At 48.0% G+C, this 18,514-nt stretch overlaps 1 protein-coding gene across 4 annotated transcripts in view; it reads left to right on the top strand.

The window, feature by feature from the left end:
• Positions 1-26: 26 nt before the first annotated feature.
• GNB5 (G protein subunit beta 5) overlaps positions 27-18,514 on the top strand; it is a 47,369-nt gene continuing 28,881 nt past the window's right edge. For 2 of the 4 annotated variants that reach the window (XM_082448012.1, XM_082448011.1), the window contains exon 1: positions 5,801-6,042. In XM_082448012.1, coding sequence (XP_082304138.1) covers positions 5,931-6,042 — 112 coding nt within the window. In that variant the 5' untranslated portion in view covers positions 5,801-5,930. Of the gene's footprint in view, positions 105-2,518; positions 2,663-5,800; positions 6,043-6,251; positions 6,546-18,514 lie in introns of those variants that run through there. The other 2 variants (XM_082448014.1, XM_082448013.1) reach the window with 2 other exon arrangements.

The raw sequence follows: 18,514 nt of genomic DNA, 5'->3' as shown, positions 1-18,514 counted from the left end.
CACTTGAATGACGTCGCTCCCTCGCTGAATAAATCCACGGCTCACCTTCCTAATGCTATTACTTGGAATTCTCAGCACGACCTCGTGACTGGCCGCCTTAGCAGGTTTGGGCAGTGGGGGGCCGGGGGGCTGGGCAACATTACTAGGCCCCCGGCACGGGCCAGGCTCGGGTGGGCAGGCCCTTTCCCAGTCTTTAACTCGCTCTTTGGGACAAAGCAGAGCGGTTTGATGGTCTAGCTCTGTGGTAAACGTTGTGGAGTCCCACTACATACAGGTTCAGGCTCCGTCACTGACCTTGATCTCATTTAATCCCTCAGCATTTCCTCTGCGGTAACACAGATGTCCTTCCTCCCTCCCAGGGTGGCTGTGAGAGGTCAGGGACCAGCCCTTCGCGGTGGTCAGTAGCTGGTTCCCTCCTGATCTCTCGTCCTTAGGGGACTGTCCTCTACTCCTTTGTTCCTCAGAGATCTCAAGAGCTCCGCCAGCCGGCCCTTGGCTGTAGGAGTCCACCCCAACTCATGAGCTCCCCATTCTCTCCCCAGCCCCATGGTGACCTCTGCAGGGTAGACATTCCCCCTCAGCGGTGTCCCCGCTGCCACCTGCCCCACAGATACATCCCTCTCACTTTGGGCTCTTCCAAATGTTCAGACCAGGGCCCCCAATATCTTTACACTCAGCGGTTCTCTTCTTTGCCCTTGACATGGCCCGCTCTTTGGAACGCCTGTTAAATTGGCTCGGCGACAATGGCTGCTCCCTCCCACCTCTACCCCCTTGTCCTCCCTCTCCAACAGCAGCACCACGACCCCTCAGCCTCCCAAACAGAAACCTAGGGGGCATCCTAGACCTCGCCCTCTGCTCGTGCCCACACGTCACCAAGTCCAGCTCCCTATCCTTCGTAAGCATGCTCCAAATCCACCCCAGAGCATTGCTTTAGTTCACGCCTTCATCGCGTCTGAACTGTGGCCATAGGCTCCTCTCTGCTCTTTCCTCATCTCCAGCCTCATCCCCCCTCCCCTCCTTCCCCCCCCCCCCCCCCCCCCCGCTGCTGTGGTGGCGGCTGCTATGGTTGTAGCCACCCGCAGGGCAGCATAACATCTGTGCAGCACTCACTATATTCCAGCCTTGAGCTAAACGCTTCCTGCGCTGTCCCTCATAATTCCCCTGATACCCCTGTGATGGTAGATTCTAAGATACCCATTTGACAGACTAGCAAACAAAGATTCAGAGAGGTGAAGTTACTTGCCTAAGTAGTAGGGCCAGGATCCGGCCAGCCAGAGCCTTAGCACAAGATCATTTTGTTTCCTCAAGGTTACCCTCCCTTCAGTGACCTGGGCCTGTCTGTTGACTTCTGGGTGAACAAGCGGCGACCCCTAGGTCTGTGACTGTCAAATGTTTCATAAATGAGATGTGTTACTTGTAGGGAACCAACACCACATTTACTAGGTTGGGGTCAGGCTCTGCTGTTTTCTGACTCTTGTCTTTACTGCAAAAGTTCATCCTGAGGGGAGGAATTTTTTTTTTAAGTTTTAAATTACAGTATCCATTACACGGACACTTTCCTTTGTGAGGCCCCACAGGATTAATACTGTGCTGCAAAGATCAACTGTGTCCATGTCTGTTCAGGAAACCTATTGTCTGACACTTTCTTACTGATTAAATAAATGAGCTGGTGTTGACCCAGCATGTTGTAATAAATCGAAGGTTACAGATTAACTGCATAGACTTTACTCCTCGTGTAGAGGTCTGAGCAACTACCATGATAACAGGGAGACAAGGTTTTAAAAAGCGGTTTCTGTTGGCTTTTCTCATGTACACACATCCCTTTTTTTTCCTCTCCCCCTCTTTTCTCTCCCTCTTTTTCTTTTCTTTGTTTCTTTTTAAGTCAACAAGAGCATGTATTGGGGACTTCCCTGGCGGTCCAGTGGTTAAGACTCCATGGTTCCACTTCAGGGGGACGCGGGTTCCATCCCTGGTGGGGGAACTAAGATCCCACATGCCATGCGGTGTGGCCAAAAAAAAAGAAAGGAAAAGCAAAACAAAAAGCACGTATTAATCCGCTGATTGGAAACTGGTTAAAGATTAAGGCACTCAGACTTATGGTTTCCTTGAGGTTACAGTTTTTGGCTGCTCTTACTGCTATTTCAGAAGAAGCACCTGACTACCGTGATGCCCCATGCTATGTGGGAGGATGAGGCCCGCTTTGTTTAACAACCCAGCTCTGCTTTCAGCTCAGCAGCCTCAAGTCAAGAAAGTGATTTTTACATCCACACTAACCACCATGTTAATACAAAGTTCATTAAAGTCTCTTACAATGTCTCTTTTATGAACAAACAGTAGAAAGTAAAAATTTGCAGACTGTTATAAAATACTTAGGAATGTTTCATAATGCTTTCAGTTGCTGTCAAATGCCCGAGAAATCAGAGAAATCAGACTAAAGAATTTGTGAATGGTTTTTTCTTAGGTTGAGGAACTTTTCTCGTACACACACATCCCTTTTTCTTCTCTCCCTCTTTTTCAGCTTCATCCTGGGTAAAAGATGTGTGATCAGACCTTTCTCGTTAACGTGTTTGGCTCCTGTGACAAATGTTTCAAACAACGGGCTCTGAGACCAGTTTTCAAGAAATCTCAACAGCTCAACTACTGTTCACTATGTGCAGAAATCGTAAGTGCTGCTTTTTAAAACTTTAAGTCGTTACCTGTCTTTAAACAATGCTGATGTGAGGGTCCTGTGACAGGTGGGTTGCCAGAGAATCAGTTCACACACACACACACACACACACACACACACACACACACACACACATTTGCAGCACACCCAGGCTGGGTGAGACAGTATAGTGTGGGGATTTAGGATGTGGGCTCTGGGCTCTGACTGCCTGGGTTCAACTCCCAGTTATGTCCTTGGAGGCCTTGTACCAATGGACCTCCCCTCTCCCAGGAGGTCTGTTTTCCCATCTGTAAAACAACAATAATGGCATCTGTCTCATAGGGTTTTGGGAGAAACAAAAGTGAGTTTATTTGAGAAGGTGTTTAAAACAATACCCAGCAGAGGAAGTGCTCAATAAATGTTTTAGCTTATTATTTTTTAGAGCTAATGCTTTTTTCTTCTGTCCTCTCCTAGTCTGCTTGGCAAGCAAGCAAGCTAAAAGAAACTCTGGTAAATAAACAGCCGGGGAGCATCTTCCCAAAGGCCCTGTTCCAGCTGTCCCTAGGAACAGCTCTGTAGAAGATTGAACCATATAGGGCCTCAGTATTTAGCAAAATCAGGCTCAAGGAAAAGTGCTCCTTGGGTCTAAGCCTTCAGCGAGGGTAGGCACTGAACACAAAACCTGGCACTTTTCAAAGTACACAAATCAATCCTCACCAGAGATGGCTTTGCGCAGGCTTCAGATCTTGCAGCACAAATGCCCACAGCCGGGCTGAGGCACTAAGAATATCCTGTCTCATCAGAGGATTTGCAAAGCCGTGTGGAGCCCCCACCTGGTCACAAGTGGTAAAGCACTCTTCCCCACAAGCTCAGTAGGAAATCCCGATCATGGACACGATGAAAAAACAAAAAACAAAACACATATCTAAGGGAGGAAAGATAACGTTGACATTTTATCCAACTGAAGAGGAAAAACCGTATTCATCCTTTTGGTCCCACTGTAACCCCTGACAGTGATCACATTTTAAAAAATTATTCCTATAAAGCAAATTGCAAGTAAGCAGCCTCAGGTGGCACACAGGCTTTGGTACAGCATAGTAATCCTGATGTCACGGGGTTCAGGCTCAGTGTGATGGGCTTCTACCTGCAGCACATTGTGTTCTAAACTTGGATCTGCAAACTGCAAACTGAGGACATTCAGTTCTTAAAATAAACCTGCTTTCTGATGGCCCTACCATCCTGGAGCAGTGCTATTTATTAATCCAGCTCTTCTCTTTTTGAAACAACTTCCTCTGTGGACAGAAGGAGCCCACAATCCCAGATGTCAGGCCCTCTGTAGCATCACAGATTCTTCCCAGGTCAGAACCCTGCCTGGAGATTCTTCAGAGGATTGTCGCCAGCTATCTCCACCACAAGCACTTGGGGTTCCCAAATATTCAGACAGATTCTTTTGACTGTGGAGACATCCAAATGACTGACAGCTAACTTTTTAATCCAGGTGTTTGGGATTGTATAGACACAGCACCCTGTGGACACTTTTCACGGATAGGGGCAACCCTGTAACTCCACCACTGCTGAAATGTAGCAGATCTCAACTTGTCTGACCTCCAGCTTCCTCACTTACAAAAATCAGTGAACAGCAAACGATAGGAAGGCACTTTGCAAACTTTGCCAGCCACTGAAAAGTTACATGGCCTCATCTCTAGATGGTAAACTCTCCAGATTGGAGGATGTTTGGGGGTCGTTTTACACAAAGAGCCTTCAGAGGAGGGCACACACCAGTATGAAGCTCCACTCACCCCGGGTCTTCACAAACAGGCAGCCCCTGAGGCAGACACACACATCCCACGGTGGGCAAAGAGGTGCCAGCCTGAGGCCTTCTGAGATGACCCTTGTGAGAAGTGTCCCCCATGATCCAGTGTCTCATTTAAATTACTTCCTGTGAATTGCTCGAGCGTACCAGGCAGCCTTAACGATAACGACGAGCACATACTGTGTGCCACGCTTCACTCTGAATGCTCTACGTAGTCACTCCTGACGAGGATCCTGTGAGGAAGGTGTTACCCCCGTTTACAGACGAGGAGCCTGAGACACAGAGAAATTCAGTAAGCCACTCGAGGCCACACAGCACAACCAGGATTTACCCCCCAGGCAGTCTGATCTAGACAGAGCCTGTGCTCTTAAGTCTTTTGCTCTAATTCTGACACTGTTTCTGGGAGTGTGAACTAAGCAAATCATTTAACCTTTCTGTGCCTCAGTTTCCTCATTTGTAAAATGGAGGTGACAATAGTACCCATTCAGGGTGACTGTGGTGAGTTATTAATGTAAAGCACTTGGAACCGTGCCTGGCACGAAAAGAGACTGGAAAGAACGGACGCTTGAGTCTGCCACAAAGTCACTAATTTGCTTCCTTGAGGGAACTATAGCAACCCTTCATTCTAAGGTGGAGGAAGCTGCCTCAGAAGTGACGTGTCTGAGATCACTGGGCAGGGGCTCAGAAGCCCCGAGTCTGGGTCCCTTTGGCTCCCTGGCCCCACCACCACTTTCTTCTGCTGCCAGGGACTTAATTTTCTGGGCCAGGGACTTAATTCCCGAGTGAATAAAAGAAAGGCAAAACCAAGAACGGGCAAAGACCCCACAGCTTCTCAGAAGCCAGAACTAGCTTTGTATATTTAAGTCAATAAACGAGGAGAGTTTTCATTTCGTTGTAGGGGAGCATCAGAGCTACCAGGGGTCAGATCGGGTACCAGTGGCGCGAGCCAGGCCCCCTTCCCCGCTCCTCTCTCAGCAGGCAGAAGCCACCAAGGAGGGGAGATGTGTGCGGGGGACTGGGGGAAAGGGGTGTTGCAAGGGCTGTGTCACTGGGACTTCACCAAACTCCCAGGAGCCGGGCAGTCCTGGGTTGGAATCCCAGCTTGGCCCTCACTAAGTGCGCGTCCTTCAGCAAGTCACGTATCTCCTCCTAACCTCGGTTTTCCCACCCGCAAAATGGGCACGATACTCCCTGCGTCCCTGGGTGGTGTGCGCTGCAGCGCTAACTCAGGCCTCGCCTGGGGCACTGCGCAAGGGCTCTGCGCCCGCGGACACATCCGGGGGAGGGGGGAGGGGGATCGGCCGCAGCAGCCCGGCTCTCAGCAGCCGGCGTCAGCGCCGGGGGGCGGGGCGCGCTCGGGGAGACGGCTGGAGCTGCGCCGGTGGCGGCTCGGCGCAAGCTCGCCGGCCCGGCCTCCGCCGCCCGCTGACTCGCATCCCCGCTTCCCTCCCGCCGCGTCCCCGCTCGAAGATGGCAACCGACGGGCTGCACGAGAACGAGACGCTGGCGTCGCTCAAGAGCGAGGCCGAGAGCCTCAAGGGCAAACTGGAGGAGGAGCGGGCCAAGCTGCACGACGTGGAGCGTGAGTGCGGGCCGGGGCGGGGCCGGGGGCTGCGCGCCGGGAGGCGGGCCGGGGAAAGGAGACCGGCTCCGTCTCCCGGGGGGATAGGGGGAGAGGATGGAGGGGGCGACCCGGGCCCGGAGCCAGGCCCGCGCCACCGCCCTGGATGAGGGCCCCGGTGCCCGGGCGCCACATGAGACGCGGGTAGCGGCCCGAGCCCCCGGACGCACGGGTGGGGGACCCGAGCCGGACGCTCGCGGGCTCCCGGCACCTCGCAGAGCCCCTGCCGGCTAGTGGAAGCCAGCCCGCCTCTGGGCGGAGGCAGCCCCTGGCCGCTGTCCTCCTGACGTTGGATCGTGGGACCCGTTACCGTCATCACCTGCCTTCCTGGAAGATGCAAGCTGATCTCATTCTTGCCCTTCCCCAGCGGAGCGGGGTGGGCGGGGCGGGGTGTTGGTTGTCAGTGGAGGCAAGCGCAGCGAGCTCTTGTGGACGCGGCCTAGGGTAAACTCCTGGTTTTTTTGGTAAGCATTTTACTTTCTCCATCACTGTTGTCTTTTCTCAGTTTTGCTTTTGCAAGGAACCAGACTCTGATATAAACGCTCACTTTTCCAGTCCGAGAGTGGAGAGCCAGATGGGGGAAGGGAAGCAGAGGAGCTTACCAAATCCAAACATTTAGTTCCTTTAAGGCTGTTTAAGAAGCTTTTGGATGCATGAGGTGCGGTTAGCATAAAACAGCAGTAGCAGTCTTAAATAAACTTACGTTATTGACCACGACCATAACTCAGAACCGGTTTGTGACTTTTATGAGTGAACAATTAAATAGCCAGGTTACATGACTCTTAGTGGGATCAGCTTCCCTTTACTCTGTGGGATGCTTTGTCCTCAGTAGTGCTTGGGCTCAGGCCAGGCTTGGGGAAGTGGCTTCATCTGCTTCCTTTTCAGCCCTGAGGGTGGCAGCTCCCCTTTGCTGAACAGGGCCTCCGCATGCATGGTGCTCTCAGGCACACCTATACGTTGTGCTCCTGCCATTTTGGTACCACCCCTCTACATTCACTTTGGAAAAGAAAGACGGGGTTTATGCTAGGTCCTTTAGCACCTGATTCCTTTCTTTGAAAAAAAAAAAAATCACTTGATAGAAGCAGGTGACCTGAATTTCAAATGTGCTGTGCTTTCATAGGGGCCTCCTTTAAATAGGAGGCAGGCTAAGCCCCTATATCATTTAGAAATGTATTCAGCTACAATTAGCTGTAAACCCCAAATAAAGTAATTAAGCAAATTGGGAGTTATTTTTCTTAACAAGAACAAGGGTAGGCGATTGTCAGCTTTGGTTCAGCTGCCCGGTGTGCTATCAGGAACCCATGCTTCTTTTTTCTCCACTACGTCAGAGCACTGGCGTTTACCCCATGATTATAACTGCCACAGCGCCCAGCAACACCTCCGTATCCAGGGCTGGAAGAAGGGGGAATGTGGGCACCAGCTTCTGTTTCTCCTTCTTTTCAGGAAGGCAAAAGTTTTTTCAAAGACCTCCTTTCTCCCCAACAGATTTCTGTTTGCACTTCATTGGCCAGAACTAGGTCACATGGCTACAGCAAGGGAGGCTGAGAAAGGGAGAAGTGAGCTGGGTACGCTGCCATCCCCGAACAAAGTTGGGTTCTGTTATCAGAGAAGTAGGGAATGGATAACGGGTCTGCCCCATTTCCCTTTGCAAATTCCTACACTCTGCAGATGATAGTGACAATGCTGCAAGCATGGTGTTAGTGCCTCTGAGGTAGGTCGTCTGATTTCTCCATTTTACAGATGAGGAAACTGAGGCACAGAGAGGTGAAAGGACTTGCTGAAAGATCCCAGCCAGTAAGTAGTGGACCCAGGATTCCAGCCCAGCCAGTCAGAGCTCCAGCCCAGCCTCACTTCAGCTTTTTTGCCGAACATCTTAGTGCTCAGTGCAGAGGGCATTCTCCAGAAAGGCTCTGGAGAGTAAAGGCTGCCCACTGGGATATTTTTCAGCCTTTTCTGTGAATCTGGTAAATTGCCTAAGGCAGAGAGATGGTCAAGATGCAGCTTTTCAACAGGGAACCTCTGTCCTGCCAAGAATGCAGTGCTCTCAGAGGTCGGGGCCAAATTTTGGACCCACAGTGGAAGGGTTTATCCCCACCTGCATATGTTAGAATTTTTGAGTAGAAAAGACCAGAAGCCATGCGGTCAGGGTCCCCTTTATTCCCTCTGTATCTTCCGGACCACTTCTCTTCCACTCTCATGTAAAACCCTTGTTCCTTTGAGGCTCTGAGCATTCAACTGATCTCCCTCTCCATGCTGCTGTCTCCTGACCCCCCAGCCAGGCTCCCTCCTTTTTTGAGGACTATGGCACATGGCTCAAGCCTTCCTCTTGACCCTAAGCCCTGTCCTATCCCTGGTGTCTTCAGGATCCACAAGGGTGACCCTCGTAAGACACTGGCCCCTCACTCTGTCACAGCCCCCTGGGATCTTGTAAGCACTCAGCACTGCTCCTCCTCTTGTGACCGCAGTCTCTCCCACAGAGATCTCCATGATCCCTGGGCTCTTCTCTCTTCCAGTCTCTCAGCCTCTTCCTGAGCATGTGCGTTTTTGCATTTTGGTGATGTGAAATCATAGGTTGCCCTGTAGCCCCTACCCTGGTCAGGGAAAGGTCTTTAGGCCATAGCCAAGGTGACCAAGTCATCCTGGTGCACCTGGGACTCTTGGTTTTAAAATGGAAAGCCTTGCATACTGGGAAGCCCTTCAGTCCTGGGCAAACCAGGACAGTTGTTCAGCCTTCTGTTAGCTCTGACTTGCCCAAATTCTTGCCATAAAAAGCTCAACACAACAAAACTACAGAGCATAAACTTGGAGGAAAGAGAACTTAACCAAACTTCAGACTCTCAGTTCTTCAGCTCCCATCCCTTTGACCCTCAAACCAGCATCCATTTTGTTGGGCCCTCATTCCCAAGTCAGACCCTGGGCCAACTTTAACTACAGGAAGTGGCCTTTATGGGCGGCCTAAGGGGAAGCCAGCCTACATCAAACTCCACAGCCCCAGACCTCGGGCCCCTGCCCTGCCTTTCCCCTCACTCCTCCAGCATTTCCTGCTTCTCTCCACATGTTTTCCGTCATCGCCTTCTGCTTACCTTCTCCCATGGGTAGGTGCTCGCTCGTTTGATTCTCAGGCATTTTAGCACCGTGAGGTGGCAGCTTGTGTTAGTTTCCTATTGCTCTTGTACAAATCTCCATAAACATAGTGGCTTAAAACAACATACATTTATTCTCTTACAATTCTGGAGATGAGAAATCTAAAATGGGCCGGAAGGGCTGCATTCCTTCTGAGGCTTTGTGGGAGAGTCCATTCCTTGCCGTTCCCAGCTTCTAGAGGTTGCCTGCATGCCTTGGCTTGTGACCCCACCTCACTCCAACCTCGTTTCTGTCATCGCATCTCTTTCTTTGACTTTGATCCCCCTGCCTCCCTCTTATAAGGACCCTTGTAATTACTTACATTGGGCCCGCCTTTATAATTCAGAATACTCTTCCCATCTCTAGATCCCTAACTTCATCACATCTTCAAAGCACCGTTTGTCACTTAAGGTAACATATTCACAGGTTCTGAGAATTAGGATGTGGACATCTTTGGGGGGGCCTATCACACAGCTCTTGAAACTAGAAGAGTCACCTGCTTCAGCCTCAGTTTTCGGGCACAAAAAGTTTTCTTCCCCTCCCAACAACCCTCTCCCCTTTCCTTGGGGATGAAGTAGCAGCAGAGATCCAGGGAAGGTTTAAGGGATTTCCCAGAGGTTATGCAGCTACTCTAAGGGCAAATGGGGAGTACAGCTGTCCTTCTCACCATGCTAGACCGTCTCGCCGAAGGCTGAGATTCACATTAAAATGGAAAAAAACAGAAACAAAAAGCTAAATCTGTGTGCGTGTGTGTGAAGAGGTGTCAGTATTGAGTAAGGAAAAAAAAGTGCCCAACAGTGTGTATGTTATGGTCTCGTTAGCTTAAACAAAAGCTGCTTGTATATGCATTAAATTTGTGGCAGGAGACACAGGAAGCTTGTTATCTCTAGAGAGGGGAGTGGGGGGATGTAGAGGTACATTTTACCTTATACACGTGTGCATTTATTGCTTTTATAATAAAAAATGAATACTGAAATGGGAGTCAAGATCCAGAGAAAAAGGAGAGAGTTCAGTTTTAAAAAGTTCTTAACTTGAAATTAAAGGGACAAATGATCTGGAAGACAGACTGAAAGCAGACAGCAGGAGGGAGGCCGTGTTCATTTTGGCCAACATACATGGCAGCCTTGTGGGCCTGTGTGGGGATGACTTCATTCCGGTTCCCAGCTCCTTTGGGGAAGATTCTATTATTATCTAGGAGCAGAGCAGCTCAAAAAAGATTTGTGTAATGTCTGTAGGTTAAAACTCCAGACGAAATATGGGAAACCACAGGATTTATCGTCCGATGCTATTCCCTTTTCTATGTGTTCTAAGTGTAACTTTGTGAAAGGTCTTATTCTCAAAGGCTTTATGGCTAGAGCCTTGGACTATTCTGACTTTACAGTGTAAGGAGAAATTTAGGAAAACCATATTTCTGGATTAGTCTGAAGCAAATATGTTGATCCACTTTTTCCACGTTCTAAGGAAATATGCTGCGTGTACTGAGGCTTATAAAAGTGAGTTTCCCAGCAGAGTAATCTGTTTCCAGCTGCTCTTCCGTGTGTGGCCTGTGGTGTCAGAAGGAGCAGAAAGCAAACTTGCCTTTCATTTCCTCGCGCCTTCCTCTTGCTAGAAAACTGTCATAATAAGCTAAGGCCGCTGTAGCAGATTCAAAAATACAGGAAAACAAGTCATCCATAACCCCACCACCCAGAGGTAGCCACTTTTAATATTTTGATGTTTTCATGTTTGTGTGTGTATTTATAAGCTTACTTGGGACTTCATAGCTTACGTTTTCATGTCTGTGTATGTATTTATAAGCATACTTGGGATTGTAGTAGGTATAGTTTGAGTTTAGTTTGTTTTTTGTATGAGTCTAGTTTTAATTTAACCCAATGGATTGAATAGCTCCTCATGTCATTTTACAGTTCTTTTTAATGTCAGTATTTAAAAATTATGATTTGGAACCATATAGTATTCCATCATAAAGGCTGTACCATAACTTAACCCTTCCAACATTTAATTCAGGAATTCAGGGTTTTTTGTCTGTGGCTAATTTATGGTTTTGGGGCAATTCAAAAATCTCTGACAGAGTGAAGTAAGTCAGAAAGAGAAAAACAAATACCGTATGCTAACACATATATACGGAATCTAAAAAAAAAGAAAAGAAAAAGATCATGAAGAACCTAGGGGCAAGACGGGAATAAAGATAAAGATGCAGACCTACTAGAGAATGGACTTGAGGACACGGGGAGGGGGAAGGGTAAGCTGGGACGAAGTGAGAGAGTGGCATGGACATATATACACTACCAAATGTAAAACAGATAGCTAGTAGGAAGCAATTGCATAGCACAGGGAGATCAGCTCAGTGCTTTGTGACCACCTAGAGGGGTGGGATAGGGAGGGTAGGAGGGAGGGAGACTCAAGAGGGAAGAGATATGGGAACATATGTATATGTATAACTGATTTACTTTGTTATAAAGCAGAAACTAACACACCATTGTAAAGCAATTATACTCCAATAAAAACGTTAAAAAAAAAATCTCTAACACAGGTGAGGTAATGTGATTATAAATGTTTTCCTTCCATCCAGGTGTGTGAGGGTTTTGTATACATCCCACCGCATTCTACCTTGGGGTAGAATCAGACAGAATGAGTTTTTAAAAATTAGCTTTGGATACGTTTTCTTCCTTGATTCCTTTGATCTTCTACCAAATTGTGGCCATCACAAGACTGTATGTTGGTGCAAAATTTAGTAAGTTATTCAAGATCATTTTTAAAATAGTTCTGTTTTCGTATTTAAGACCTCTCACATGTCTTTGAACTTGTGTTCTGTATTTACAATCAATTTCACAGTGTTCATTTTCAGGGAGATTTTAGAGCGTGTTCACGCTGGGGTCATTTTTTCACGGCCTTATGGAGCACCAGGAATGACGCTGCTGCATAATTTCACTTCATGAAGTTACATGGCTTGAATTCTTGTGTGTTGACCTCCACGTTCTACATTTTACTTTAGGTTCCTGTGTGCACTGATTATAAAATAAACAGCAAAACTATTCCCTGGAAGTTGAGAGGAAGCCACATCTTGATGAAAAGTTCATCTTTGTCTGAAGCCAGAATGACAGATCATTTCCAAGGCCCCATAGATAAACTCTTCACACCCTCGTTTTACAGAGGAGGGCACAGCCTCAGAGGACACATTTGTTTACCTCTATAAGTGTGCCCTCCCCTCAGGCCTCATTTTCCTTTCTCAGAAGTGACAGGGCTGGCACCCCACATCGGCCTGCACGCTTGCTGTTTGGACCTTGGGAACCCCTGGGCCAGAGGCGTGCAGAGCAGAAGCGCCTCTGAGCCCAGCACCTCCCTCGACTGTTCACCAGCCTGGCTTTGCTCTGTCTAGTTTCTAGATTGGGCTTCTAGTAAGATTTTATCTATGAGAGAAAGTGGAAGAAGGCAGGGGGAGGGAGCCTTGTGCAACTCAATTAGAAGTTTGAAAACAACTGCTCCACATGACTGCCCGACCCCAGGCCCCGGGCAGGGAGGGTTCAGCCCTGCATACAGGATGCCCTGCACACAGGGCACCCCGCACAGGGTGCCTGGGGATGATGCTGGGCACTGCTTGTCGAGTTGCTAAGGTCGCTTCTGGCTCTAACTTGGCACCCCTCTCCCTGCCAGGTGGTGGCTGAGCCAGGTGAGGGTGGGTTTCTTGACTCGTGGTCTAAATGACCCATTGCTCTGCCTACATCAGGAAGTGGGAGGGATCCAAGGTTGGGGTGTCTTCTGGACCAGGAAGCCTTTGTCACTGCCTCACCTAGTCCTTGATTTTCTAAAGAATTGCAGCCACCTGCCCAGAGTTTACCCCACAATGGGAGGTATTTATCTGTTCTTAGAGGCCCAAGTGTGTGTGTGCATAAGGTCCTTAGCCTCCCTGAGCCTGTTTTCCTTTTCGGTAGAAATGGAGGTAAAGCCTGTGACCTCAGGCCATGTGTAAAGCTCTCAGCCCAGCACCTGTCACGCGGGAGATACACAGTAAATGATGGATAATGGCGATGGGTATTGAAAGCCTTCAAAAATGTGCTTTCCATTTAACTCAGCAATGCCACAAATTGGAATTTATCTAAGGAGGTAATGCAATGCAAGGGTATCACAGTGGCCCTGGAGCAAAGTAAGTGTCCACTGGTTGGGAATTTTTAGTTAATGGTATATTCATAAGTGGAATGTTCTGCCGTCATTAAAAATGACAGGTAATTACATCTGACATTTCATGGCCCCTCCATTTCAGAAGCCCTCTTTCCTCCAGGTCATGTTGTTTCCAGTGTTTTGATCCTCAGCCCCTAGTACCCACCTGTACATTTGTGTGTGTGTGTGTGTGTGTGTGTGTGTGTGTGTGTGTGTGTGTGTTTATTTATTTATTTTTTTAAAATGTTTATTTATTTATTTATTTATGGCTGCATTGGGTCTTCGTTTCTGTGTGAGGGCCCTCTTCCGCCGCGGCAAGTGGGGGCCACTCCTCATCGCGGTGCGCGGGCCTCTCACCATCGTGGCCTCTCCTCTTGTGGAGCACAGGCTCCAGACGCGCAGGCTCAGTAATTGTGGCTCACGGGCCTAGTTGCTCCGTGGCATGTGGGATCCTCCCAGACCAGGGCTCGAACCCGTGTCCCCTGCATTGGCAGGCAGATTCTCAACCACTGCGCCACCAGGGAAGCCCCCCACCTGTACATTTTTGATTCCTGGCCAGCCAAGTATGGTTAAGCAGTTTAATTTGCTTTCCCTGTTAAACCACAGCACACCCCATGGATTAGGTCATGTCTTCCATTTTACTGAATAACGAACAAAAGTAAATGGTAAGAAACTAATTTCCTGCCTCCCCCTTCCCTACCCCAACTCCTATGCATCCTTCAAAACCAGGTTCCTGTGACGTCTCCTCCGATGGCTGCACCTGCAGCAAATTCAGCCACGTTGCCCTCGGCTCCCCAACTCCTCTGTTATCTACCTTCTCACTACACTGCAGTGGTTACCTGTGTGCTGGCCTGTCCGTGCCCTGCAGACTGCGAGCCCAGTAAGAGCAGGAACTGTCTTCTTCTTTTCTGTACCCAAGCGTTTGGCACATAGGAGGGAAACATCATTCAAGCAGTAGACAGTTACTAGCCTATACTTCCAGCTCTATCCCTCTTCTTGAGTTCCAGCCATGGCTTTCAGTTTCCAGCAACTACCCTACCTGCACATCATTCATAAGAAAGAGCGCTTACCATCTTAATTCCCAACCAGCTCCTTTATTTCTTTTTTTAAAAAATTTTATTGGAGTATAGTTGATGTACAATGTTGTGTTACTTTCAGGTGTACAGCAAAATGATTCAGTTATACATATACATATATCCGTTCTTTTTCAGATTCTTTTCTCATATAGGTTATCACAGAATATTGAGTAGAGTTCCCTGTGATATACAGTAGGTCCTTGTTGGTTATCTATCTTATATATAGTAGTGTGTGTATGTTACCCCAAGCTCCTGATTTATCCCTCCCCACCACGTTTCCCCTTTGGTAACCATAAGTTTGTTTTCAATATCTGTAAGTCTGTTTCTGTTTTGTAAATAGGTTCATTTGTATCATTTTTAAAAATTAGATTCCACATATGAGTGATAGCATATGATATTTGTCTTTGTCTGACATACTTCACTTAGTATGATAATCTCTAGGTCCATCCATGTTGCTGCAAATGGCATTATTTCATTCTTTTTTGTGGCTGAGTAGTATTCTATTGTATATATGTACCACATCTTCTTTATCCATTCCTCTGTCAGTGGACATTTAGGTTGTTTCCATGTCTTGGCTACTGTAAATAGTGCTGCAGTGAACATTGGGGTGCACGTATCTTTTTGAATTATGGCTTTCTCCCCAACCAGCTCCTTTCTGAATTGTCCGTTGGGGTTTGAGGCATCGCTGTGTTCTCAACCACAGACTCTGGAATCCTCCCCTTATCTGCCCCATTTCCCCGCCCCACCCTCCCATCCAAGAAGCTGCCTTTCTGAACCTTCTCAGAGCTGCGCCACCTCCACCTTTAGTGGGTATAACTCACCTGGGGAGCATGTGGAAATGCAGCATCCTGGCTCCATCCCATGGACTCGGACTCCTTGGATCAGGAAACAAGTGAGGCTCCCACTGCCAGTGCTAGCAAGTTTGCGCTGATAAATTTAGGAGTTGGTTGGCAGTTGAAGCAGAGATGATGGATTAGGGGTAGACAGAGGTACAGAAAAAGAAGGGAAAGGGGCTGAAAAGTTAGGTTAGCCCATCAAAACCTGCTGCCTAGGATTGCTGCAGTTGACTGAAATTTAGTAATCACTGAGCATTCCCTTTATCCTTTCAATAAATATTTACTGGGTACCCACTGTGTGCCAAGCTGGAGAGCAATAGCTAACATTCATTGAGTGCTCCCTTTGTGCCAGGCTGGGATAGTTGTCCCAACAACCCCATGAGGGAAGCGAGGGGGCAGGAAGGTGAGCCGAGGCTCACGGTTGCACAGCTGGTGTGCGGCTGCGCAAGACTGTGACCCGGAGCCCGGGCTCCTGACCGCTCTGTTGCAGTGAATGCTCCAAGGAGCTCCAACAAGACAGCACCCCATCCTCCTGCCACTTACCTTCTAGTGGAATTTCTTAACAGGCTATCATTCTATTCTAGTAAGTTATTATTATAGAAACCAGCTAACCGTGTTCATCATTTCTTTTTTGTTTTTTTCATACAATGGGAAGCCACTGTATGATTTTTTATTTTATTTTATTTATTTATTTATTTATGGCTGTGTTGGGTCTTCGTTTCTGTGCGAGGGCTTTCTCTAGCTGCGGCAAGTGGGGGCCACTCTTCATCGCCGTGCGCGGGCCTCTCACTGTCGCGGCCTCTCTTGTTGCGGAGCACAGGCTCCAGACGCGCAGGCTCAGTAGTTGTGGCTCACGGGCCTAATTGCTCCGCGGCATGTGGGATCTTCCCAGACCAGGGCTCGAACCCGTGTCCCCTGCACTGGCAGGTGGACTCTCAACCACTGCGCCACCAGGGAAGCCCCCCATCATTTCTTTTTTTAAAAAAGAAAAAGTTAAATCCTGAAGGCGTGGTTCGTCAGAAGGCAAAGGAGAAACCACATCTGTCCTGAACCAAGCTCCCACAAATGATTTACAAGAGCATATTCCACTCGTTTCCAGTTTTTTGGGTTTTGTTTTTACTTTCTGGTATTTAAAGTTTTTAAAAAACTCTTTAATTCAGCAGATGTGAGGTTTGGCAGATAGAAACAGGATAGAGTAGGTTGGGAGTGAATCTATATATGGGAAGAGAAAATGCAGTGAGAAAAAATAAATAATAGTTGGGATGTGTTCAAATTCATGCTTTGTAAGGAGGCCCTATTTTGATTGGTGAGTCATCTTTTTTTTTTTTTTTGGTAAGAGTGACATTAAATGGCTATGATTGTCCTAATGCTGAACTGGGGGAAGTAGCACTAATATTGATATGAAGTTTCAAAGTAAGATACTGACTAGAATATGCTCACAGCTCTGAGCTGGTATAGGTTTGTGTAAAAGGCCCATAAGAAATTAGAAAAATTCAGTCTGTTTTTAAATTGCATTCAATATGTTTTTGTGAAGAATGTTTCCATAAAAGACTAATGTGCTGTTGGTGGCAATAAAGAATGCAGTGTCTTCGCAGAAGCGATGGCATAATAATTGCACATTCGTGTAGCACTTTATAGTTTAGCAAGTACTTTTTACAGCGTGGGTTTTCACAGAGACTTTTAACCTGTTCACTCATTTTTATTTCGTCACAAAGAAATGGGGCAACTAAAAGAAACCAAGACTTCTTGGAGAAATAAATGCCTGCTTCCAGGGCTAGGGCAGGGAGGGAACATGAGCCCGCAAGAAGATGTGCTCCGAGGATGATGGGGACATGTCGGAAGGTCTCGGGAGCCTGCCTGATAGGGCTCCCACTGAGCAAATCAGGGATGAGTTGGGCATCAAAATAAATAGTAGTAAAGGATTATAACTTCTTGAATAAAGTGAGAATCCATGAGTCCCTACTAATGTAAATGAATGAATAAATACATTGGGGAAGAAGGAACACTCCTCTTTATATTAGAAAGTCAACTAAAAAATGCAGAAGGAATGATGGAATTAGGAAAGTCACCATTTACCAACCATCATAACAATTGGTTCAGGCAAGAATCATTAATGGATGTTAAAAGTAGGGTATTCAAGTTTGAGGAGTGTTGTGATGTTTATGTACTCTCAGATTACATCCCCACAAAGTACTTTTTCATGACGAAAGGCAAAATGGTAACTGAACAGTGGAGAACCCTGGCAGATGCCACCTTGACCAAATGGTCCTAGTAAACATTGCTGGTGATGGGACTAGTGGGCAGCAGGTGCCTCCTGATGGGACAGGTGTTCAGGGCAGGACCTCAGCGCTAGTCTGTGGTGGTCCTGCCAAACGTGCATTACCCAAAGCTAATCTTGAGGAAGCATCAGACAAGCCCAGGTTGGGGAACAAAATAACTAGAGATGAAAGAGAGTGACCAGTGACTGCAACACGTGATCTTAGGTTTTCTTTTGCTCTAAAGATATTGTTGGGTCAATGGAGAGCATCTCAATAAGGTCTATAGATTAGACATCATATTGTTTCAGTGTCAGTTCTCTGACTTTGATAGTTACACTGTGGTTATGCAAGAGAATTCCTTGTTTTTAGGAAATACACACCGACGTGTTTAAAGAGAAGGAAGGGAAGAGGGGAGGGAAGAAGGAAGGAAGGATTTCCTGAGAAGGGGCACTGTTGTCACAAGGGTTAAAGCACAGAGTCAACGCCTCAGCCCAGGCTTCAAGTGAGGGAGGTGGGCACTTCCCCAGCCAGCACCAGCAGCTCCCTGGGAAGGCCAGAGCCGGTGCCTTGCCTCCCTCCACCCCTGATGTTCTGTCTGTACCAAGACACCACACCTTTCCTGGGGCTGTCCCCTGGCCTAGAATTCCCCCTCCCCTCCTCCCCACCTGCCCAGAAAAAGGCCCAGCGGAGAGGTTTAGAGGAAGGAGAAGCAGAGGTGGGGTTAGGAGCCCGGCGCAGCCTGTAACCTGAAAGGGAGTGGCGCCGCACAAGGGGACAGAAGCCACATGACCCCCACCTCAGTTTCCTCCCCTGCACAATGACGGCATGGACTGAATGGTTTCGGGGGCCCTTTCTGCTCCTTCGCGTGAACTCGTCTCCCTCTGACAGCCTCTCCAAAAGCCCCCCAAAAGCTCTCCCTTGGCCTCAGGAAAGAGGCTGTGGTCCCAGCCCCTGAGAGATTGATTTTTGGAGCGCCTTCCTGCTG

This window comes from Balaenoptera physalus, assembly GCF_965194825.1.
Source record: "Balaenoptera physalus genome assembly, chromosome: 2".
In the NCBI taxonomy this organism is placed as follows: domain Eukaryota; kingdom Metazoa; phylum Chordata; class Mammalia; order Artiodactyla; family Balaenopteridae; genus Balaenoptera; species Balaenoptera physalus.
The sequence above is the reverse complement of the archived record's forward strand: the minus strand, read 5'-3'. Positions and strand labels throughout refer to the sequence as shown.